The following is a 20,164-nucleotide window of genomic DNA, read 5'->3' as shown; positions in this document are numbered from 1 at the left end:
CGGGGAGCCTCCCACCCCCAGGTCAGGGGTCATCGTGTAGACATTGGCCAATAGAGGCCAGCCTGAGGCCCAGCACTAAGAGGGCGTTACTGTTTCCAATTGCATTGATGATGTCACAATAGGCCTATGGGGACAGGGACTGAGGACCCTGCCAGTTGGAGCAGAGGGGCAGAGGTAGGGGGAGGAGCTGGCTGAAAAGGCAGTAAGGCCCCCCGCGACGTGTCTATTCAGCCTCTGACAGACCCAGTCCGGCTCGGCTCGGGAGGAGGTGAGCAGGTGACCATGGCGCTCAGCCTCTCCGCCACATCCATTCCCAACAGCTGGCTCCCAGGCTACCCCGAGGTAACCAGGCCTGTCTTCTAGGTCTGTCTTGAGTGGGAGTGTCCCAGCCAGAGCCAGAGCAGAGTGCCAACCTGTAAGGCCGGCGTTGTCCTAGAGCATCGGGGGGATGATAAGATGAGGGAGATAGTTGCCCTCAAGTTGCAAACAAATTAGACCTTGACCAAGACCTTTGAGTTTTACCGGCTCAATACTCATCATCCTCTCTTGGCTAACTTTGGAGGAACTTCGGAGGAGCCATGTGCTAATTGTTGATGGAATAATTCCAAGCAACCCTGTCCGGTCCCCCCGCTTCTTACTCTGTTGCCCCACAAGGCGCAGGCCTCAAAGGCAGCTCACCCATTGGCCCTAGTGTTTTTGAGAATCTAGTGTTTCTCAGGGTGCTCTAAGGATAGAATTTGCAGCATAGGTTAAAAATACACCTTCCTGAGCCACAGCCCAAACCTTCCAAAGTAGAATTGTCGAGTATGGGGCTCATGAATCCGCATTTGAAAAAACACTCTAGGTAACTCTTACCCTAAGCATTGCCCTGATGTTTTTCAGTTTTTGGCTTTTGGTGGTTTGGGGTGTTGTTTGATTGTTTGTTTCTGGCTGTGGTGTTTAAATACCTCCTACAGTTCCCAAGTCTGGCTGACCAGGGTGGGGCAGTTTCTCAGTCTGAAATGGGTATTGGCTTTGATATTTTTATTACTGATGAAAAGCCATGATTCATAGGCTGTCAGCTTGGAAAGAATCAGAGGCCACTGAGAACAGAATTCTCTATCTTTTCGATCCATCTGTAAAATACTTACCTGAGCAGACACTGTTTAAAGGCCATTAAAATACCAGACACAGAATAACCCAGTCCCTGGAACTTTATAGACATATTTACTCAAACCCCAGTGCTTGCAAAAAGTAAATAAAAGGGAAGCAAAATGAGCAAGCACCCTTAGAAATACAAACTGAAAGTAAACAGCCCTGTTCACTAAAATAAACAGGACAAATCCAGCGAGGATTAAATGACCTCTAGTCAGACAGGCTCAGAGCCAGAAACGCTCCATCCTGGCTCCGGGGGGAAGGAGACCTGAGGACCCGTCTCCATCATCTGGGGGCATGTGCCAAGATCACTGCCCCGGGGATCAGAGCCAGGCCTGCAACAATAGACACCCTAGGGGGTATGGGTGCTTCCTAGCCCTCCCTGCCAGCCTGCCACAGGGCCTGAAGATCATGTTTATAGATCAAGGAGTGTGCCCTAAAAAGCCTCTGATACAATGCACACTTCCTGGAGGTGTAGAACCTCAAGTCACTATGACATGCCATTCATTCCTTAATGTAGCGACTATTTATTTAGCACTTGCTGTTCTTTGGCCCTGAGCCAGTCACTAAAGTTATCAAGATAAGCATAACGGTGACCTCAAATTGCTCACAGCTTAATATGAAAGAAATGATCATAAATGGTAGCATTGATCATTCACGATTTGACAAACTTAATGACAAGCCCCCACGAGGCACTTTTTAATCCCCATACCATTAAGGGTCTCATTTACTCTTCCTAACATCATGCAGTTACTACTGTTATCCTCCCCATTTTATTGATGTGTAAACTGAGACTCAACGTCTATGGTGTGATGATACATGGGTAACAACTAGCTCTCTGAAAGAAATTAAAAAAAAAAAAAGGCCTGATTTGTAGTGTTTGCCAATCTCGGTAGTGTAAATACTCCCAGGCTGGTTTCAAGCCACCAGCCTGCTGTCACTGACTGTGGCATTGGAAAGAGACAGGGGTGTGAGCTGGCTCAGGCACCCCATTGCAAATAAGGCTCCCAGCTAAACTGTGGAGAAGCTAGCACTTGAACCTTGGTGTGCATGATCCTGAGCCCCCACGCATGACCACTTTGGTGTACTATCAATATCCTACAGGAGATCATTTGAAAGGGATACATCTTGAGACCGTTATGAAGTGCCAATTTTACAATCCTCCATAAAAATTCTTGGCTGGTTAATAGCCTGTACTTCATCTCTGTTTTTATCACCAACAGGGGCAGCTGGTTTTCTTTTGAGAGCCACTTAAAAAACTTTTAATTTTGAAATAATTATCATTCACAGGAGGTTGCAAAAATAGTATGGAGAGGTCCTGTGTACCTTTCACCCACTTTCCCTCAATGGTCACATGTTACATAACTACAGGACAATGTTACATCAAGGCAAGTGACATTGGTGAAAGGTGTGCGTATAGTTCTGTGCCCTGTTATGTAGGATTGCCAGATTCAGCACATAAAAATTCAGGAGGCTCAGTTAAATTTTGTCTTTTTGGGTTTTTTTGTTTTGTTTTCAGTGGAAGTATACCCCATGCAACATTTGTAACATAGTTATACTAAGAAATTATTCTTTACCTGAAATGCAAATTTAATTGAGCATCCTGCATGTTAGCCAGCAACTCTCACTTTATCACATACATGTGTAGAGTCAGGCAACCACTACCCTAATCAAGATACAGAACTATTCCGCTGCCACACAGATGTTCCTTGTGATACTTCTTTAGAGTCACCCCTATCCCCCCACCTTCCCTAGCCCACGGCAACCACTAATTCACTCTCTATGTCTATAATTTTGTCATTTTTTTCGCACTTAGCCTAATGTCCATGAGATCCATCCAAGTTGTTGCAGTTTTCAATATTTTGTTCCTTTTTATTGCTGGGGAGTATTCCCTGAGGGCAAATTTTCATAAAGAATTTTTTTAAAAATCTCATTCGTTGGATAAACATTGTATCTCTACTATGTGCCAGGTGCAGACATGGAGCAGGTGAGGAGGGGCTACAGTCAGGGTTGGGTTTCTGCCGGGCAAGCAAGAAAATGCAGAGTGGCAAGGCACAGGGATGATTAAGACAAGGGAACAGATGACTTATGGTGGGTGAGAGGGAAGCAGATCCTAAAGGGGGGGTCACCAGGGAGAAAACAGGATCAGTAGTTCACAGTTCCATGTAGGTGAAGAACTAATGGAGTTGGGTACCTTTCTCAGAGGGTTCCCTATCTCAACCCCAGCTTATTTTTTGTTTAAATATCAACATCAAAAGGAACATTCCCTCCACTTTCCTTTCCACATGTAGACACAATTTCCATATCAGAAGTAATACAGTTTTACATGGGCATTTTTAAAAAAGATTTTATTTATTTATTCATGAAAGACACAGAGAGAGGCAGAGACACAGGCAGAGGCTGAAGCAGGCCCCCTGAGGGGAGCCCAATACAGGACTCGATCTCAGGACCCCAGGGATCACACCCTGAGCCGAAGGCAGACACTCAACCACTGAGCCACCCAGGTGTCCCTACACGGGGATTTTTAAACTGAAGTTTTTAGGGATCGATGCTAACCAACAAATTGCTTAGTAATTCAATCAGGGTACAGAAGAAAAAATTTTGATCACAGGAAGTACCTAAAGATCATCTTTCCACCTGATACTTTTTAAATTTGCTTATTTAGTTTTAAAAGTAGGTGGTACGTGGATATAGACAAACATTCAAAAAGTGCAAAAGGGTTTATAGGAAAAGAGAAGGGTTCCTCCTATGATAGGCCCTTGGCCAAAATTTCTCCTTCCTAGAGTCAGTTACTATTTCCTTGTGACTGCTTTTAAACATATGAGAATATGTGTGTGTCTGTGTTTATACACAAACAGAGCACACCATAACTGTTATTCTGCACCTTGTTGTTTTTTTTTTAATTTATTTTTATTGGTGTTCAATTTACTAACATACAGAATAACCCCCAGTGCCCGTCACCCATTCACTCCCACCCCCCGCCCTCCTCCCCTTCTACCACCCCTAGTTCGTTTCCCAGAGTTAGCAGTCTTTACGTTCTGTCTCCCTTTCTGATATTTCCCACACATTTCTTCTCCCTTCCCTTATATTCCCTTTCACTATTATTTATATTCCCCAAATGAATGAGAACATATAATGTTTGTCCTTCTCCGACTGACTTACTTCACTCAGCATAATACCCTCCAGTACTCAGCATAATACCCTCCAGTTGCACCTTGTTTTTTCATTTAGTATATCTTGGAAATTGTTCCCTATCAGTACCTATAAAAGTGCCACATTCTTTTTAACCATACAAAGGACATTATTTTTAAAAAGATTTTATGGTGGCGAGAGAGAGACCAGTGGGAGGAGCAGAGGGAGAGGGACAAGCCAACTCCACGGTAAGCACAGAGCCCCATGCAGGGCTCACTCGATTTTAGGATCCTGAGATCATGACCTGAGCCCAAATTAGGAGTCAAGCTTAACCGACTGAGCCACACAGGCGCCCCTAAAGCCTCCCTCCTAGAACACAATTGGTTGAAAATTACAATCTTGCAGAAGCTGCTCACCTCAAGGCATCCCGGGATTTGCAGTTCTTAATCAGTTGAATCTTGCTTGGAAAAGAGAACTTGAGCAGAAGACATGTGTTGGAAACGAAAGTGCCCTTCCAGCAACGGTGTAGGACACATTGTATCCTATGCATGCTCCTATCATGATGCCCAGAAGCAAACTATTTATGGTTTAAACAACCAAGATACTCAGGACTGTCTTGGCATCAGGAAATCAAGTTCATTTTAGCAGACAGGGACAGTACACGTACACACCCCACACACCTCCTCTTCCTTACAGCATTGCTTTGGTCTTCTGTACCTCAAATCACTCTTGACGATGTGGCAAATTACTACTTAGGAAGCTTTTCTCTCCAAGTGAGGGATCGGAAAGGGCATGTATACCAAATGAACTCACACTGAAGTATGTGTGACCAACTGCTATGGTAACTTACAGGCATTTGCACTTTAATAGTTGTTCAGCCAAACAGAAATGAGTGATGGTAGCATCGTAAACATGGGCTACACTGGTGGGGAAGATTTTCTCAGCAGGCTGAGGGCAAGAATGATTCTCAGAAATGCTTTTTGGATAGCTAGGATCCCGCCTTGAGCCTCCCACTTCATAACCAACACCATTCCGCTCTCCTTCCAAACCTGTCTCCATGCTTTTACATACATACATATACATAAAATCTAGACATTTAACTCACTATGTGAGTTCTACCTAAATGCTCTTGCCTATAAGTATGATTCTGGAAATTGCTTCTTTTCACTCAGTATATTCACCACTTTTTTTCTATATAATACATAAAAATCGACCTCGTTTTTTACATGGCACTATGAAATGCTGTGTCTCAACTTGAACTTGCATTCAGATCATCTAGGGATCTTGTTAACATGCAGATTAGGATCTGATAGGTTTGGGGTAAGCCCTGAGGTTCTGCATTTCTAGAAAGCTGCCTAGTGTAGATGCTGCTAGTCAACGAATCACACTGTGAGGAGCAAAGATGTAGAGTATGAGTGGTGAAGTTGTGTGTTAGAACTGACACGGACCAGCCCATGAGAACTGTCAGATTTCTAGGAATTTTGTGATCCTGTCACTAAATGGAGCCATAATTTTAAAATTCAATTATGTAAATTTAAAATAAATTACATTACAAGCAGATAAAAATACTAAGAAATCTAGCACTTTCAATCTATGCTCTTTAGGTTATTTATGTGTATAATAGCTGTATGGTACAAATGTACACAATGGCAGGCTTTTGTACATCTCTTCCCAACTCCACACTCAATTCATGTTGGCAGCTTGGAACCAGCCACAGGGAGTGTTTACACCACATAAATTGAATATAAAGGCATGCCTTTACCCAGGCCTTCTCCCACATTTCATATTACCAGTCTTTTTCATTTTTGTTAATCTGACCAATCAAAAATGGTACCTCATTTTTAACCTGCATTTCCTTGATTATAGTGAGACCCAGTCTCTCTTATACTCATTTCTAGGAATTTAATAGTATTTCTTGTTCTTATAAATAGGACTCTTTTACTAGTGCATTTTCTTTCTCTCTCTCTCTCTCTCTCTCTCTCTTTTTTTTTTTCTAGATTCTATTTATTTATTTGACAAGGAAAGAGAGCACAAGCAGGGGGAGCAGCAGGCAGAGGGAGAGGGAGAAGCAGGTTCTCAGCTCCCGGCTGAGCAGGGAGCTCAGCGTAGGGCTCAATCCTAGGACCCCGAGATCATCAATCTTAGACCCCTTTGTCTCAAGTCAAGCCAAAGGCAGACACTTAACCGACTAAGCCACCCAGAGTCCTCTTACTAGTATATTTTCTAGTTGATTATTGCATGGGAAAACTGATGATTTTTAAAATCAAGTCACTCCTCCTAACCAATTCAAATAGGCTGTCACTTTAAATTCTTGAAGGTTTTAGATAATCAAATAACCTATAAGTAATGAGAAATTTTACTTTTCCATATATATATGGAATTCCCTAATGGGAATTCCCTAATCGCTTTCCATATATATATGGAAAAGTAAAATTTCTCATTACATATATATATATATATATATATATATATATACACAATTTATATATAAATGAGTAAAATTTCTCTCTCTCTCTCTCTCTCTCTCTCTATATATATATATATATATATATATATATATATAGTTTATTTTGCTTTGTGGCACTGGCTGTTACTGCCAAGTTGACTGTTGACTACTTGCAGTAAAACTCCCCAGGGTCTTACTTGACTTGAAAGGAGCACTTCTCCATTTCCTCACTCTATTTTGCTGTAGATTTCTGGCAGTTAGCCTTTATTTTTTCTCTTTCTGGTTTCTTTCTTTTTTTTTTTCCAAAGATTTTATTTATTCATTCATGATAGACATAGAGATAGAGAGAGAGAGAGAGAGAGAGAGAGAGAGGCAGAGACACAGGCAGAGGGAGAAGCTGGTTCCATCCCGGGACCCCAGGATCACGCCCTGGGCCAAAGGCAGGCGCCAAACCACTGAGCCACCCAGGGATCCCCGTCTTTCTGGTTTCTTAAGAGGATTTTGTTTTGTTCTGTTTTGTTTTGTTTTGTTTTATCAAGAATGGATGTTCAATTTAGCAAATATTTACCTTTACTTTTTAAGTTACCTATTTTGGTGATATTTGAATTTCTCACATTAGCATGTACTCTTTTTTTGGTACTCAGAAGAGCATTAAAATTTTTTTAGGCTGGGCAGCCCCAGTGGCTCAGTGGTTTGGTGCCGCCTTCAGTCCAGGGCCTGATTCTGGAGACCTTGGATCAGGTCCCACGTCAGGCTCCCTGCATGGAGCCTGCTTCTCCCTCTGCCTGTGTCTCTGCTTCCCTCTCTCTGTGTCTCTCACTGAATAAATAAATAAAATCTTTATTAAAAAAAAATTTTAGGCTAAATCTCCTGTTTCAGCTCTGGTCATGTCTGTGAACGGTGTCCCTTCCCCACCAGCCAGCCTCTGGCTCTCAGGAAAAGAATGTTCTCTCCATGACCCACTCAGCACTGAAACTTTATACATAATGACATTTCAGTAAACGATTAGGGAATGCCATGAATTCACCCCACCATCTGTATATTCTTGAACAGTGCAATACCCACTCCTATGAATTGAGGGCTGCTGGGTCTTTCTGACTACCCCCTACCCAACATTCCTACCCCAGTATAGAAAGGGCAGATTGCTCTGTTGACCTGTAATCCCTGGAATGTTGCTTGGGCCCTCTTTTGTACCCTGGGGCCTTTAAGAGTCTTGATCTATGACTAGGCAGGTACCTTGGTGTTTTAAATTGCTACTCACCACTCTCGACATATGAATAGTGGGAGCCTCCAAGAACATGTGGAGTTTGTTTTATTTTGTCCTTTTAAGAAGTAGAAAGAATGCAGATAGGAGTCAAATTCTAGATGCGTCCAAATGGCTGTGTGATCTTGGACAAGTCATTAACTTCTCTGTCCTCAGGGACATTTCAGGTAACAGAACACTTACCAAGGTGCATAGTAAAAGGCCCAGAAAAGATCTAAGAATGGCTTGGAACAAGGCACTGCCTTCGGGTGAGGACCTGGGGCTGTTGCCCGAGGGTAGGGGAGGCATCAGGGAAATACAGGAATCAAATTAGAGTCCAAACCGCACCTTTGCCGCTTAATGCGCTGGGGAGGTTATTCCTCTCTGTAGCGCGTTTTGTTCATGTGTAAAAAAGGGACAGTAAAAGTACAAAGTTGATAGAGCAGGTGTGAAGATTAAACAGATAACACGTTAAGCCTTATCTCACCGTGAGCGCTCCATGAACACTAGTCATGTTGCTTTTATTATCACAAGGGTGCCTGTGGGGAGAGAGAGAACTCTGTACAGCACTCGTCGGACCAGGTGAGCGGGCTGGGGCGGGTTTTCCCTCGTACTCTGACCTGGGGCAGGTCCGGGGGCGCGCGGCTCCAGCTGTCCTAGCACCTCCCGGGCAGCAGAGGGCCCCCGCCACCGCCGCGGACGGTGGGGGCGGGGCTGGCGGCGCGGACTAGCAGGGGGCGGGGCTGGCGGCGGGGGCGGGGCTGGCAGCTGGGCCCAGGGAGGGGCGGGGCTGGCGGAGGGAACTAGCGAGGGGCGGGGCTGGCGGCGGGGGCGGGGCCGGCGGCGGGGGCGGGGCCCTCCGCGGACGGTGGGGGCGGGGCTGGCGGCGCGGACTAGCAGGGGGCGGGGCTGGCAGCTGGGCCCAGCGAGGGGCGGGGCTGGCGGCGCGGCGGGGGCGGGGCCGGCGGCGGGGGCGGGGCCGGGGCGGGGGCGGGGGCGGGCCGAGCCCGGGGCAGGGCTAGAGGACGCGGGCACACGCGCGGGGTCATGCAGGTAGGCGTCCACGGCCAGCCCAGCTCTAACTCGGATCCCGGGCCCGGCTCGGCGCCCTCCCGGGCCTAAGCGCAGCAGCGCGCCGAGCTGAGGGCTGAGCCCGACCCAAAGCGAAACCGAAAGCCCGGCCTCGGTGACCCGATCTTCCCGGGGTTGGGCACGGTGGCCTCCGAAAGCAGGGGCGCGGAGGGGAGGTGGGGTGTTCGCCGGACAATAGGGCTTCGGCTCCTTGGAGCAGGCCGGCTCCGAGCCGGGGGCCCGCTAGCGAGCTGGGAGCTCGGAACCGCCCGGGGTCTCTGGGCGGGCTCGTGGGGCTGGGGTTTAGGGGCCGGGCTAGGGCTCGGCTTCGGGGCGGGGCGGGCCGGGACGAGCGGGGCGGGAGCGCTGCGGGGCTGCGATACTCCGGCTGGAGGACCCGAGCTTGGGCGGAGAGAGGCTGGGCCGGGCGTCCGCGTGTGTCCGAGAGGAGAGGCGGGAGCGGAGGTCTGCGCCTTGGGTCGGTCACTTCGCGGGAACGGGGCTTGTGGGGGGCAGGCGGTTCCCGGGGCCTGGAAAATAACAATCAGGGGTCCCAAACCTCGTGGAAATCTAAGCAGCACCGCCCCCCCCCCACCCCCAGGTGGCCATGACCGGGAGGGCCCGCAAAGAGGCGGTGCAGGCCGCGGCCCGGGAGCTCCTCAAGTTCGTGAACCGGAGCCCCTCTCCTTTCCACGGTAAGTGACCAGGACAGAGGGGCAGGGTGGTGGCCCCTGTGCCCCCTAACCCGCTTCCATCGCTCTGAAAGGGCTCTTTTTCTGCAGCTGTGGCCGAGTGCCGCAGCCGCCTCCTCCAGGCTGGCTTCCATGAACTCAAAGAGACGGAGAGCTGGGATATCAAGCCGGAGAGCAAGGTACGTGGGGTGGGGTGGGGTGGGGTGGGGTGGGTGGGGCAGACCAGCAGATCCCTAGGCCAGGGCACAAAGTCCTTTGTGCCAGCTGGCTAGCTAATCCAACTCCCCCCTTCCCCCAGTACTTTCTGACCAGGAACTCCTCCACGATCATCGCTTTTGCTGTGGGAGGCCAGTATGTTCCTGGCAATGGTTTCAGCCTCATTGGGGCCCACACGGACAGCCCCTGCCTCCGGGTGAGGACCTGGGGCTGCGGCCCCGGGGTAGGGGAGGCATCAGGGGAACACAGGGCAAAAGGGAGTGGGCAGGGACAGAGCGGGTGTCTATTTCTGGAGCAAGAAGACTTGCCACCCCCTTCTTCCATTCTTTGGGCCCTTCTCTGTCAGCAGTGTCCTTCCTTAGCTCTTGCTTCATCTGTCTCACCTCCAAATCATGCTACTCGACCTTCTCTACTGCTCACTCCCCATCGTCACGCTCAGGTGAAACGGCGGTCCCGCCGCAGCCAGGTGGGCTTCCAGCAGGTTGGCGTGGAGACCTATGGTGGTGGGATCTGGAGCACCTGGTTCGACCGGGACCTGACCTTGGCTGGACGCGTCATTGTCAAGGTGGGAACTGGGGTAGGACCTGGGAGGTTCTCACCTTCCAGCTCCAGACGATTGTGACCTTCCTTCAGGGGACCTGTGGAGAACCCCCCCAGGGAAGGGGCCGAGTGGGCCAGTCTGGGCTCCAGGATCATGTTGGTTAGTCTGGGTGAAGTGGGGGTTTTAACCAGCTGCGGTAGGGAAGCACCGTGGTCTGACCTGGCCCGGGGGGCCACAGTGCCCTACCTCAGGCCGGCTGGAACAGCGGCTGGTGCATGTGGACCGGCCCATTCTCCGCATCCCCCACCTGGCCATCCATCTGCAGCGAAATGTCAATGAGAACTTTGGGCCCAACATGGAGATGCACTTGTAAGCCTGGGGTCAGGGCTGTGGTGACTGGGAGGGATGGCTGGGGCGCCCAGGGATGGAAGGGGCCCGCTGGGACCTGGAACCCTGCTACCTAATGGTAGCCGCAGCCCCGTTATACTCTTGGAACCCAGCTGATGGTATCTGAGGAAACCTCATGGCTCTGCCATTTGGGAAGCAAGTTGGGACTCCAAGGACAAGGACAGTTTCCATTGGGAGATGCTTGAGCGTGGGGGGGTGCCCTGCCCCCCCCCAGCTCTCCCCACACTTCCCTCACGTGTCTCCCCACAGAGTTCCCATTCTTGCCACAGCAGTCCAGGAGGAGCTGGAGAAGGGGACTCCTGAGCCTGGGCCTCTCAATGCTGCAGTAAGAGTCCTCTGCTCTCGAGAAGTGGGGGGCAGAGGAGGGGGGAAGGGACTGATTCTCTGAGAAGGGGGAGGACAGAACAAGCAGACCTTCCTCCAAGCATGCTTCTGTCCTGCAGGATGACCGCCACCACTCAGTTCTCATGTCCCTTCTGTGTGCCCATCTGGGACTGAGCCCTGAGGATATCTTGGAGATGGAGCTGTGCCTTGCTGACACCCAGCCTGCGGTGAGGAATGGCTGCAGGGACTCATGGGTGGGGATCGCCCACATCCTAGCCTACCCCAGTGTATCCCCCAAAGCCGCTCACCTCCTCGGCCAGTCCCCCATTTACTCTCTTCCCTCTTCTTCCCAATAGACACCATGTCCCTCTGCCTCTGGGCCAGAGGTTCTCAAAAGGGCACTTTCACACTCCAGACCTGCCTACTTGGACACCTGCAGTGGCCCTGGGAATCAGCCCCTCCACAGATTCCCTAGGAGTTTCTGCTATAGGTGGTCGCTGTGTACTCTGACTCACACTGGCCCTGCACCTCTGAGGGCAGAAGGCCTGGATGTGGCCCCCCTTTCTCTGGAACCTGCCCTTGTGTCCCTCCCAGTTGCCCAAAGTAGGAGATTATGAAGCTTCTGGATGTTCGGTCTTGTTTGAATACGCACTGTTTCTGGGCTGGTCTCCTCTTCTCTTCATTTTCTTAGCTTTTTTCCTGTCGGTTTGGCTCCCCTCCTTTCCCCCATCCCACAGGAACTGGTAGGAGCGTCACCCCTCTATCCCTCTGCTCCTGCCCAGCTCCATTCCTCGTTGTCCACTCAGCCCCACATAACAGGAGCACAGTGCCCTAAGCTGCAGGAGGGGCATGGGGCACTGTACACAGATCCACCGAGGCTCGCTCGAACCCAGGCCTTTGGGAGCAGCAGGTGAGTTGGGGCAGAGGGTTGAAGGTTGGGCTGACTGCCGTGTCTCTCTAGGTCCTGGGTGGTGCCTATGAGGAGTTCATCTTTGCCCCTCGGCTGGACAATCTGCACAGCTGCTTCTGTGCCCTGCAGGTATGCAGCTGGGGCACCCCGGGCAGCACACACCACTTCAGGGAGGGGCCTTAGCTCCTCCTAATGCAGCCTCATCCACTTCCCTCTGCTCCCCTTGCCCTCCAGGCTTATGCCCACCTAGCCCTCTCTCTGTGCCTTGGGGTCTCAGTGGGGCTGTCTCTCTTCTTCCCAGTCACCTTGGTGTCCCTTCCTTCTTTCTACGCTAGTCAGTTCTATTTCTTTCTTCCCTCTTGCCATCTCTTCTTTTCATACCTCTCCTTCCTGCCCCATCCTGTTCTTGGAGACAGGCTTTGGGCTGCCACAGAGACCAGGGCCATACCTGGGACCTGTATCAGCTTCTGCAGCCAGCCAGCTGTGTCACCTTGTTGGAGTCCCAGTGACCTCTGGGGACCTCAATCTTTTCACGGGGGCCAATTAATTTATGTGCATTTTTGCCTTTCCAGTATTCTCCGCTCCCCCCCCCCGCCCCACCCCATCTTGCTCCTCCTCCTGCCTCTCATGCAGGAAGGTATAGGAGGCACAGCCCAGGTGGACCAGCAGTTTAGCACTGCCTTCAGCCCAGGGTGTGATCCTGGAGACCTGGGATCGAGTCCCACATCAGGCTCCCTGCATGGAGCCTGCTTCTCCCTCTGCCTGTGTCTCTGCCTCTCTCTCTCTCTCTCTCTCTCTCTCTGTGTGTGTGTGTGTGTGTGTGTGTGTGTCTCATGAATAAATAAATAAAATCTTTTTTAAAAAAAAAAAAAAAGGTATAGGAGCAGGCCCAAAGGGTGGTTCTCCCAGCCCAGGTAAAAAGGTCTCCCGCATGCCAGGCAGTGCCCTGAGAGATGACGGCCAATCAGAGCCCCAGCCCACTTCACTCCGGCCGACAGGAGGCAGGAGGGGAGCACGATCCCTCTGATGAGGTTGAGGTGTTGGTGAGCAGCGTTATGGGGGGAGGAGGAGTGAGGAGGATGCTCTTGGTCTCCCCCCTCCAAACAGGCTTTGATCGACTCCTGTGCGGCCCCTGCCTCTTTGTCCTCGGAGCCCCATGTGCGCATGATCGCTCTCTATGACAACGAAGAGGTACGTAGAGGGCTGTGTGGAGGGTCTCTTCGGTGGAGGGTCCCCTCTGTGAAGCTTCCCGCAGCCAACTTGTACCAGGCACCCACCATAAGCCAGGGCGGTTCTGGGAGCCCCAAAGATGGGAAGGCCCTGCTTGTGCTCCCTTAGCACATGGTCGCCCTGCTGGCTCAGCATTTATCTGGCTTCCGGAGCATGACTTTGCCTCGCATAGCGCAGTGTGTGCCACACAGTGAGCTCCTCGAGGACACGGCCTTTGCCCTTCATCTGTAGTCCCAGGGCTCTATGCGTGGTGGGGCCTCACCGTGGGCTGGTGTTAGGTGCTCTAAGATGCTGTAACAGCCTGAACATGGGGCATTCTCTTTCCTGAAACTGCACGGGTCAGGGGTAGCAATTCAGGACAGGACTCTGCCATCCTGAGTACCCGGCTTCTGACTCAGGGTCCAGGCTGCCTGGTCCAGCTCCTGCCATCGTGTGGATACCGAGTTAACAGGAGGAGAGGGAAGGACAGAGGGAGGGTGCGCGCCCCCTCCTTTTAAGGCAGGACTGGAGGTGGCATTCCTCACTGCCTGGTCCATGGAACTCGGCGTGGCCGTGTTTAGGAGGAAGCTAGGAGCGCCCTCTCTAACTGGGCAATTCTGTGCTTAGCTACAGTTGGATGTTTTGTCGTACAAGGTGGCGTGGATAGTTAGCATCTCTTTTACCTGCATAAAAGACATTTGGGGGCAGCCCAGGTGGCTCGGTGGTTTAGCGCCGCCTTCAGCCCAGGGCGTGATCCTGGGGTCCCGAGATCAAGTCCCACGTTGGGCTCCCTGCATGGAGCCTGCTTCTCCCTCTGCCTGTGTCTCTGCCTCTCTCTCTTTCTGTCTCTCATGAATAAATAAATAAAATCTTAAAAAAAAAAAGACGATTGGCCAGCTTGGCCAGCATGGTCGGGCACCTGTGCTGAGCCCCAGAGCTGAGGGTCAGGGGAGGAGGAGGGGAGGCAGTGTAGGAAGCCCACAGGAAGTACTCCTTCTGCCCCAGAGAGGACTTAGGATCAGTTGGGCCCCAGCCCACCATCAGGTTTTCAGTGGCACCGGGTCAGGGAAGTTACTGACAACACCCTGCATTCCTCATCCAGAGTCAGCGGGGTCCTGGGTGTTGGGCCCCCATCCCTGGCTTCCAGCTCAGGCCCCTGACCCAGACCCCAGAGCCAGTGTCTGCTCTCACCAGGTGGGCTCCGAGAGCGCCCAGGGGGCACAGTCACTGCTGACAGAGCTGGTGCTGCGCCGCATCTCGGCCTCCTCCCAGCACCTGACGGCCTTCGAGGAAGCCATCCCCAAATCCTACATGATCAGCGCAGACATGGCCCACGCCGTGCACCCCAACTACCTGTGAGTCTGCCGGGCCGGGCGGTCCTCACAGCTGGAGACCCTGAGCGGAGCCTAGCCCGGGGCCCCCAGCCTCTCCCCCTGCCCCTTCTTCCTCATCCTGGTGGGAAGGTCGGTGGTGGCCTCCTTTAGACGGAGCCTAGGCCCAACCGGTCAGAGTCGTGTAATACCCCGCCCGGGTGTGTCAAGGAGACTCTGTCTGCAGGCTGATTCCCTCCTACCCCTAGCGGCTGCCTGGAGCCCTGTGTGGCACGCCTCCGGGGTCCTCCGGGGTCCTCCAGGGCGGGGTGGGAGGCAATGCTGCGCTGCCTTAGTGATGTTCGCAGGGGCGGCAGCGGCTGCTGACAGGCCTGCCTCCTGTTTGCCATCCCGGCCTTTGATCGTCTCTTACAGGGACAAGCATGAGGAGAACCACCGGCCCCTCTTCCACAAGGTGAGGTGCCCCTGTTTCTCCTGAGGGACTTGAGGGCTGGCTCTGGGCCCCGTCTCCCATGTGCGCCTCACCCCACTTCCTGGTCTCCGTCTCCCCAGGGCCCTGTGATCAAGGTGAACAGCAAGCAGCGCTATGCCTCGAATGCGGTTTCCGAGGCCCTGATCCGAGAGGTGGCCAATAATGTCGGGGTGCCCCTGCAGGTGAGGCCGGGTCCTGCCTGGGAGGATGTGCTAGAGGAAGTGGGGTCGGGGGCATAAGCGGATGGGCCCCCAGTGAAGGGGGGCACCTGGTAGTGAGCCCTTGGTGAACCCTCACCTCCAGTAGTGTGAGGACGGGTTTTGGATCTAGGCAGGGCTGGCATCAGCGCTGGTTGTGCTGTGGGGCTAGTCCCGTGACTGCCGACTAGGCTCTTCGTTTCTCTGACTCAGTTTCCACACCTGTAAAATGGGGCTGAGAGTGAGGCCTCTCCTGCTGGGTTTCTGTGAGAACTGAAGGTACAGTGTGCTTGCGGCATGTGGGTTAGTCCTGCCTGTTTCCCACGCGCTCTCTCACGCAGCCTGGGGGCTTCCATAAGTGAAGTTCAAGGCTGGGGAGATGGGAACTCCCAACTGCTCATTTCCATCCTCCCCAGGGCAATGGCCCGTCTGGGCAGAAATAGGTAGAGGTGGAGCTCTGAGGGACTGGGTCCCGGTGGTCCAGTGACAAATAGCACTCGGGTCCTGGTGAGTCAGGACTGGGACCCCCGCATCCTCTCTCCTGGCTCAGGGCTCTCTCTGCTGCATGGCCCCACCCCGCCCCCTGTAGACTCGAGTAGTTCTGTTCTTGGGGAGGCCTCTGTGGAAGAAGTGATGCTTTGAGCTGAGACTTCACTGTTGAGAAAGAGGCAGCCGTGGGTGAGTCTGCAGGGAGAGCATCCCAGCAGAGGGACGAGGGCAGAGGCCGCAGGGGCGCAGGAGTGTGCTGCGCTGTCTGGAGATGGAGCCTGGGGGGCAGAGGTGGGGTGAGAGCAGGAGTGGACGGGGAGAAGCCTGCCCAGGCCAGTCGTGCAGGGCCGAGGCAGGGGGTTTGCATTTTGTTCTGAGGCCGTGAGAAGACAGTGGGGGAGTTTTCAGTAACTCACAGCAGAAGCAGGACCTGCGTTCTTCACAAAAGTAAGGAAACAAAAATAGAAATAAGAAAACATTAACTTGCAGGCGTTTGTGTATATTTGTCCAGATTTTTTTCTGTGCGTGTACTTAACATGTATTTTATTAAAAATGGAATCATTTTGGTTATATTTTTTGCTTTCTCTTCACTCTGAATTCTCTACCTTTTCATTTCAGTACATTTTTGTCATAGTAAATTTGTATCCAATCTAACACACTAATCTTTTTTTTTTTTTAAGTAATCTCTATGCCTGGCGTGGGGCTCGAACCCACGACCCCAAGATCAAGTCTCATCTTCTACCACCTGAGCCAGCCAGGCACCCTCCAGAGCATTTTCAGTTTTCCCTAGTTATTCCCAAAATACTCTTTATGGAGGTTTATCCCACCATAGTATCGGTTCAGGGCCACATGTTACATCTGGTTGATGGATTGCTTAAATGCCTCATAATGTAGTGCAGCCCTCATCCTCCCCCCCTTTTAAAGTAACCTTGATGGGGCGCCTGGGTGGCTTGGTCGGTTGAGCATCTGACCGGCTTGGGTCATGATCTCTGGGCCTTGATATCGAGTCCCGCTTCAGGGAGTCTGCTTGTCCCTCTGCCCCTCCATCTGCTCGTGCTCTCTCTCTCAAGTAAATAAATAAAACCTTAAAAAAAACCAAAATACATTGACTTGGGGCTCCTGGGTGGTGCGGCCAGTGAAGCATCAGACTCTTGGTTTCAGCTCAGGTCCTGATCTTAGGATTGTGAGATTGAGCTCTATGTCGGGCTCTGTGCTCAGCATAGTCTCCTTAGGATTCTCTCTCCTTCTCCCTCTACTTCCCGCTGGTGCACTTGCTTGCGCTCTCTCTCTCTCTCTCAAATAAATAAATGTTTTAAAAAATAAACTAACATTGACATGTTGGAAGAAATGAGGCCCATTGTCTCATACAGTATCTCACTTTCTGGATGCATCTGGTTGCTTCCTCGTGGTGGTGTGTAACTGGTGCCTCAAGGCCCTGTGTTTTCTGTAAATTGGAATACATAAAAGTTTGTTAGATTCAAGTTAAACTTTTTTGACCAGAAGACATTTTGACTGATATGTCCTTAATTTTGCATCATACTCATGTTATCTGGGCAATCTGCCCTCAATAATGGTAAGATTGAGCACCTGATTGGGGTTTCCTCCAATCCTTCCATCATATGGGGGGTTTCCTCCTTTGGCTGGACAGTAACCTGTGAGAGTGACGAGTTTCCTACCAGGCAGACACCTTATGGTTCTGACACCATGTTAATAATCCTTGCTGAGGGCAGCCCCGGTGGCGCAGCGGTTTAGCGCCGCCTGCAGCCCAGGGTATGATCCTGGAGACCCTGGATCGAGTCCCACGTCAGGCTCTCTGCATGGAGCCTGCTTGTCCCTCTGCCTCTGTCTCTGCCTCTGTGTGTGTGTGTGTGTCTCTATGAATAAATAAATAAAATCTTAAAAAAAAATAATAATCCTTGCTGAAATCAGTAATTTCATTCATCCCTTCTACATGTCATCTCTTCTGCATGAATTAGCTGCTATTCTGGGAAGCAGAACTTTCTTCTCATCTACTAAGGCTATTTGGTTAACATGAAATATGGTTTCTACTGGAAAGACCAGATAAGTGCTAATTCTTTCCCTTAAATAATCAGTTTTTAAGGTGAAGCATATTAACAGCCACTTCAAATGGTGACACATAGGATTTTCTTTTCCTTTTCTGACATGGAGTCAGATTTTCATTGGTTTAGTGTGATCTGATGCAGTATAATTATTTTTTTTAAAGATTTTATTTATTTGCGAGAGTGGGGAGAGGGAGAGAATACTAAGCAGACTCCCCACTGAGCACAGAACCTGACATGGGACTTGACCCCATGACCTGAATTGACAGCATGGCCTGAATTGAAATCAAGAGTCAGGTGGTTAACTGACTGAGCCATGCAGGCTCCTGCTGTAGTCACTTTATTTCATTCTCAGATTGTCATAACTTTGACCAGTGGGAGTCCTTTTGACAGGACTCAAAAGTTCTCTTTTTTTCTATATAACAGGAAATTGTAGGCTCATCTTGTTCATTGTCCTACCCAGATGTGGCAGCTTTGGATGGATGGTGATTTTAGAGACCAGAGTCTGGCGCCATGACACCATTGTTATCAGGGGGGGACAGTGCTTTGGGGTCATTTCTGATGACATACTTAGAAAATACTATATATTTTTTAAAAACCATGAGTTAATACTATAATTCTTATTCTAAAAATAATAGTTACTACTGATCTGATTTTAAAGGTTTTTTTTTAGAGAGCATATGAGAAAGAGAGCATGAGCAGAGGGGGAGGGGCAGAGGGAGAGGGAGAAGCAGACTCCCTGCTGAGCGAGCCTGCCGTGGGACTCCATCCCAGGACCCTGGGACCATGACCTGAGCCAAAGGCAGATGCTTAACCGACTGAGCCACCCAGGCGTCCTTGATTTATCTGATTCTATGAATGTGTTTTCCCTTCACTGAAAATCTTAATGTTGAATGTCATGGTTTTCTTATTTATTTTTTTAACAGGATATAAAGAAAATGCCAATAGCAATATTTCTGAAAGCACTAACACTGCTGAATGATCGTTCTTTGTGTGTTGGGGGAGTGGGGACATGGGAACACAGTGTGTGTAAGTGAGAGGTTAATATAAACGGCACATTTTATTGTTTTTAATTCCCTTGCCTGCTATGGTGGAGAAGGGATTCTTAATGGCAGGCAAGATAGCGGCAGCCGGAATTAGGGTGACAACAGTTCAGACAGAGGGAATGGGACCAGTCCAGCATCTGCTGTCCTTGGGGCCTGCTATTTAATGTGGGCTTTCCATTTTCATTCTGGTCCCATCCACTCTCTGAGGGGCAGAAGTGGTCCCCTTTAGGCCTGCAGTTCTTAGGTGACTTCCTCTTCGGGTTTGATGAGCAGACACCACATGTTGTTCACGAGCCTCTCCTCTTGCCCGCTAGGATCTCATGGTGCGGAATGACTCGCCCTGTGGGACCACCATCGGACCTATCTTGGCTTCTCGGCTGGGCCTGCGGGTTCTGGATTTAGGCAGCCCCCAGCTGGCCATGCACTCCATCCGGGAGACCGCCTGCACCTCAGGAGTCCTCCAGACCATCACCCTCTTCAAGGTGACTGGGCTCCTTCCTCCCCTGGTGCCGGGGTTGGATGCTGGGGCAACATTACCATCGCTAGGTGGCTGGCTTGGGTGATGGGATCTGGCTGTCTGGGTGCTACCATGTAGGAAAGGAAGGGTCCCCATTCTTCTTGAGGCACAGGGGCCCCTGACTAGTCCCCAGAGGATAATAAGAGGACAGAGAGGAGATGAGAGATGAGAAGACCAGGGCATTTGTCAAGTGTGGGTGACGCACCTGTGCCCCTCCGGCTGGGCCCTGTGTGGGCGGGAGGCGTGCAGCGGGTGTCCACTGATGCCGGATCTCATGTTGCTTTCTATTTTAGGGCTTCTTTGAGCTGTTCCCTTCTCTGAGCCGTAACCTTTTAGTGGATTGAGGCCTCTTGGAAAGACTTCTCTTACACTTGAGAAGTTGTCAGCTGAGCTGAAGCTGGATTATTAAAGTGGATTTTTCACTCAGCCTCATTCTGTTGTGTTTATTTGGAGACTGGAGAGGTGGGTGGGAGTTGAACCTGGCTTGACCTCTGGAACCAGAGCAGCGGGGCAGGTAGTGGGGTCAGTTAGAGTAGCCACAGCTCCTGGGAGCTGATGCAGGCCAGACCTCAAACCTCTTTCCCTTAAGCCCATGCCTGAGGTGGGCGTCGGGTAAATGGGCCCACAGTTGGAAGGCCCCCTTCCATCCCCGGTCCTCCCTTCCAGGAAGCGGCCTCAATGCTCCTCTGTTACCAGAACAGTCCCTGAGTCCATCTCAGTGCCATG

At 50.9% G+C, this 20,164-nt stretch overlaps 1 protein-coding gene across 10 annotated transcripts; it reads left to right on the top strand.

Moving 5' to 3' along the window:
* Window positions 1-120: 120 nt before the first annotated feature.
* Window positions 121-19,870, top strand: LOC112656469 (aspartyl aminopeptidase). 10 transcript variants are annotated; one of them, XM_025441852.3, is made up of 16 exons: window positions 121-268; window positions 8,490-8,537; window positions 9,628-9,721; window positions 9,809-9,897; window positions 10,017-10,130; window positions 10,281-10,499; window positions 10,714-10,844; window positions 11,133-11,208; window positions 11,327-11,434; window positions 12,169-12,246; window positions 13,225-13,308; window positions 14,521-14,681; window positions 15,072-15,111; window positions 15,210-15,311; window positions 19,236-19,403; window positions 19,732-19,870. In XM_025441852.3, exons 3-16 carry the CDS (start codon window positions 9,634-9,636, stop codon window positions 19,780-19,782), a joined length of 1,509 nt encoding a protein of 502 aa, XP_025297637.1. In that variant the 5' UTR covers window positions 121-268; window positions 8,490-8,537; window positions 9,628-9,633; the 3' UTR covers window positions 19,783-19,870. The 10 variants fall into 10 exon arrangements, with proteins under 10 accessions (XP_025297637.1, XP_025297634.1, XP_025297633.1 ...); XM_025441849.3 differs by having other exon boundaries at window positions 124-342; window positions 10,284-10,499; XM_025441848.3 differs by having other exon boundaries at window positions 124-342.
* The last annotated feature ends 294 nt before the right edge of the window (window positions 19,871-20,164 follow it).

Source organism: Canis lupus, chromosome 37 (assembly GCF_003254725.2).
Source record: "Canis lupus dingo isolate Sandy chromosome 37, ASM325472v2, whole genome shotgun sequence".
Lineage (NCBI taxonomy): Eukaryota > Metazoa > Chordata > Mammalia > Carnivora > Canidae > Canis > Canis lupus.
Note: the sequence above shows the minus strand (reverse complement) of the source record. Positions and strands in the feature narration are given on the sequence as shown.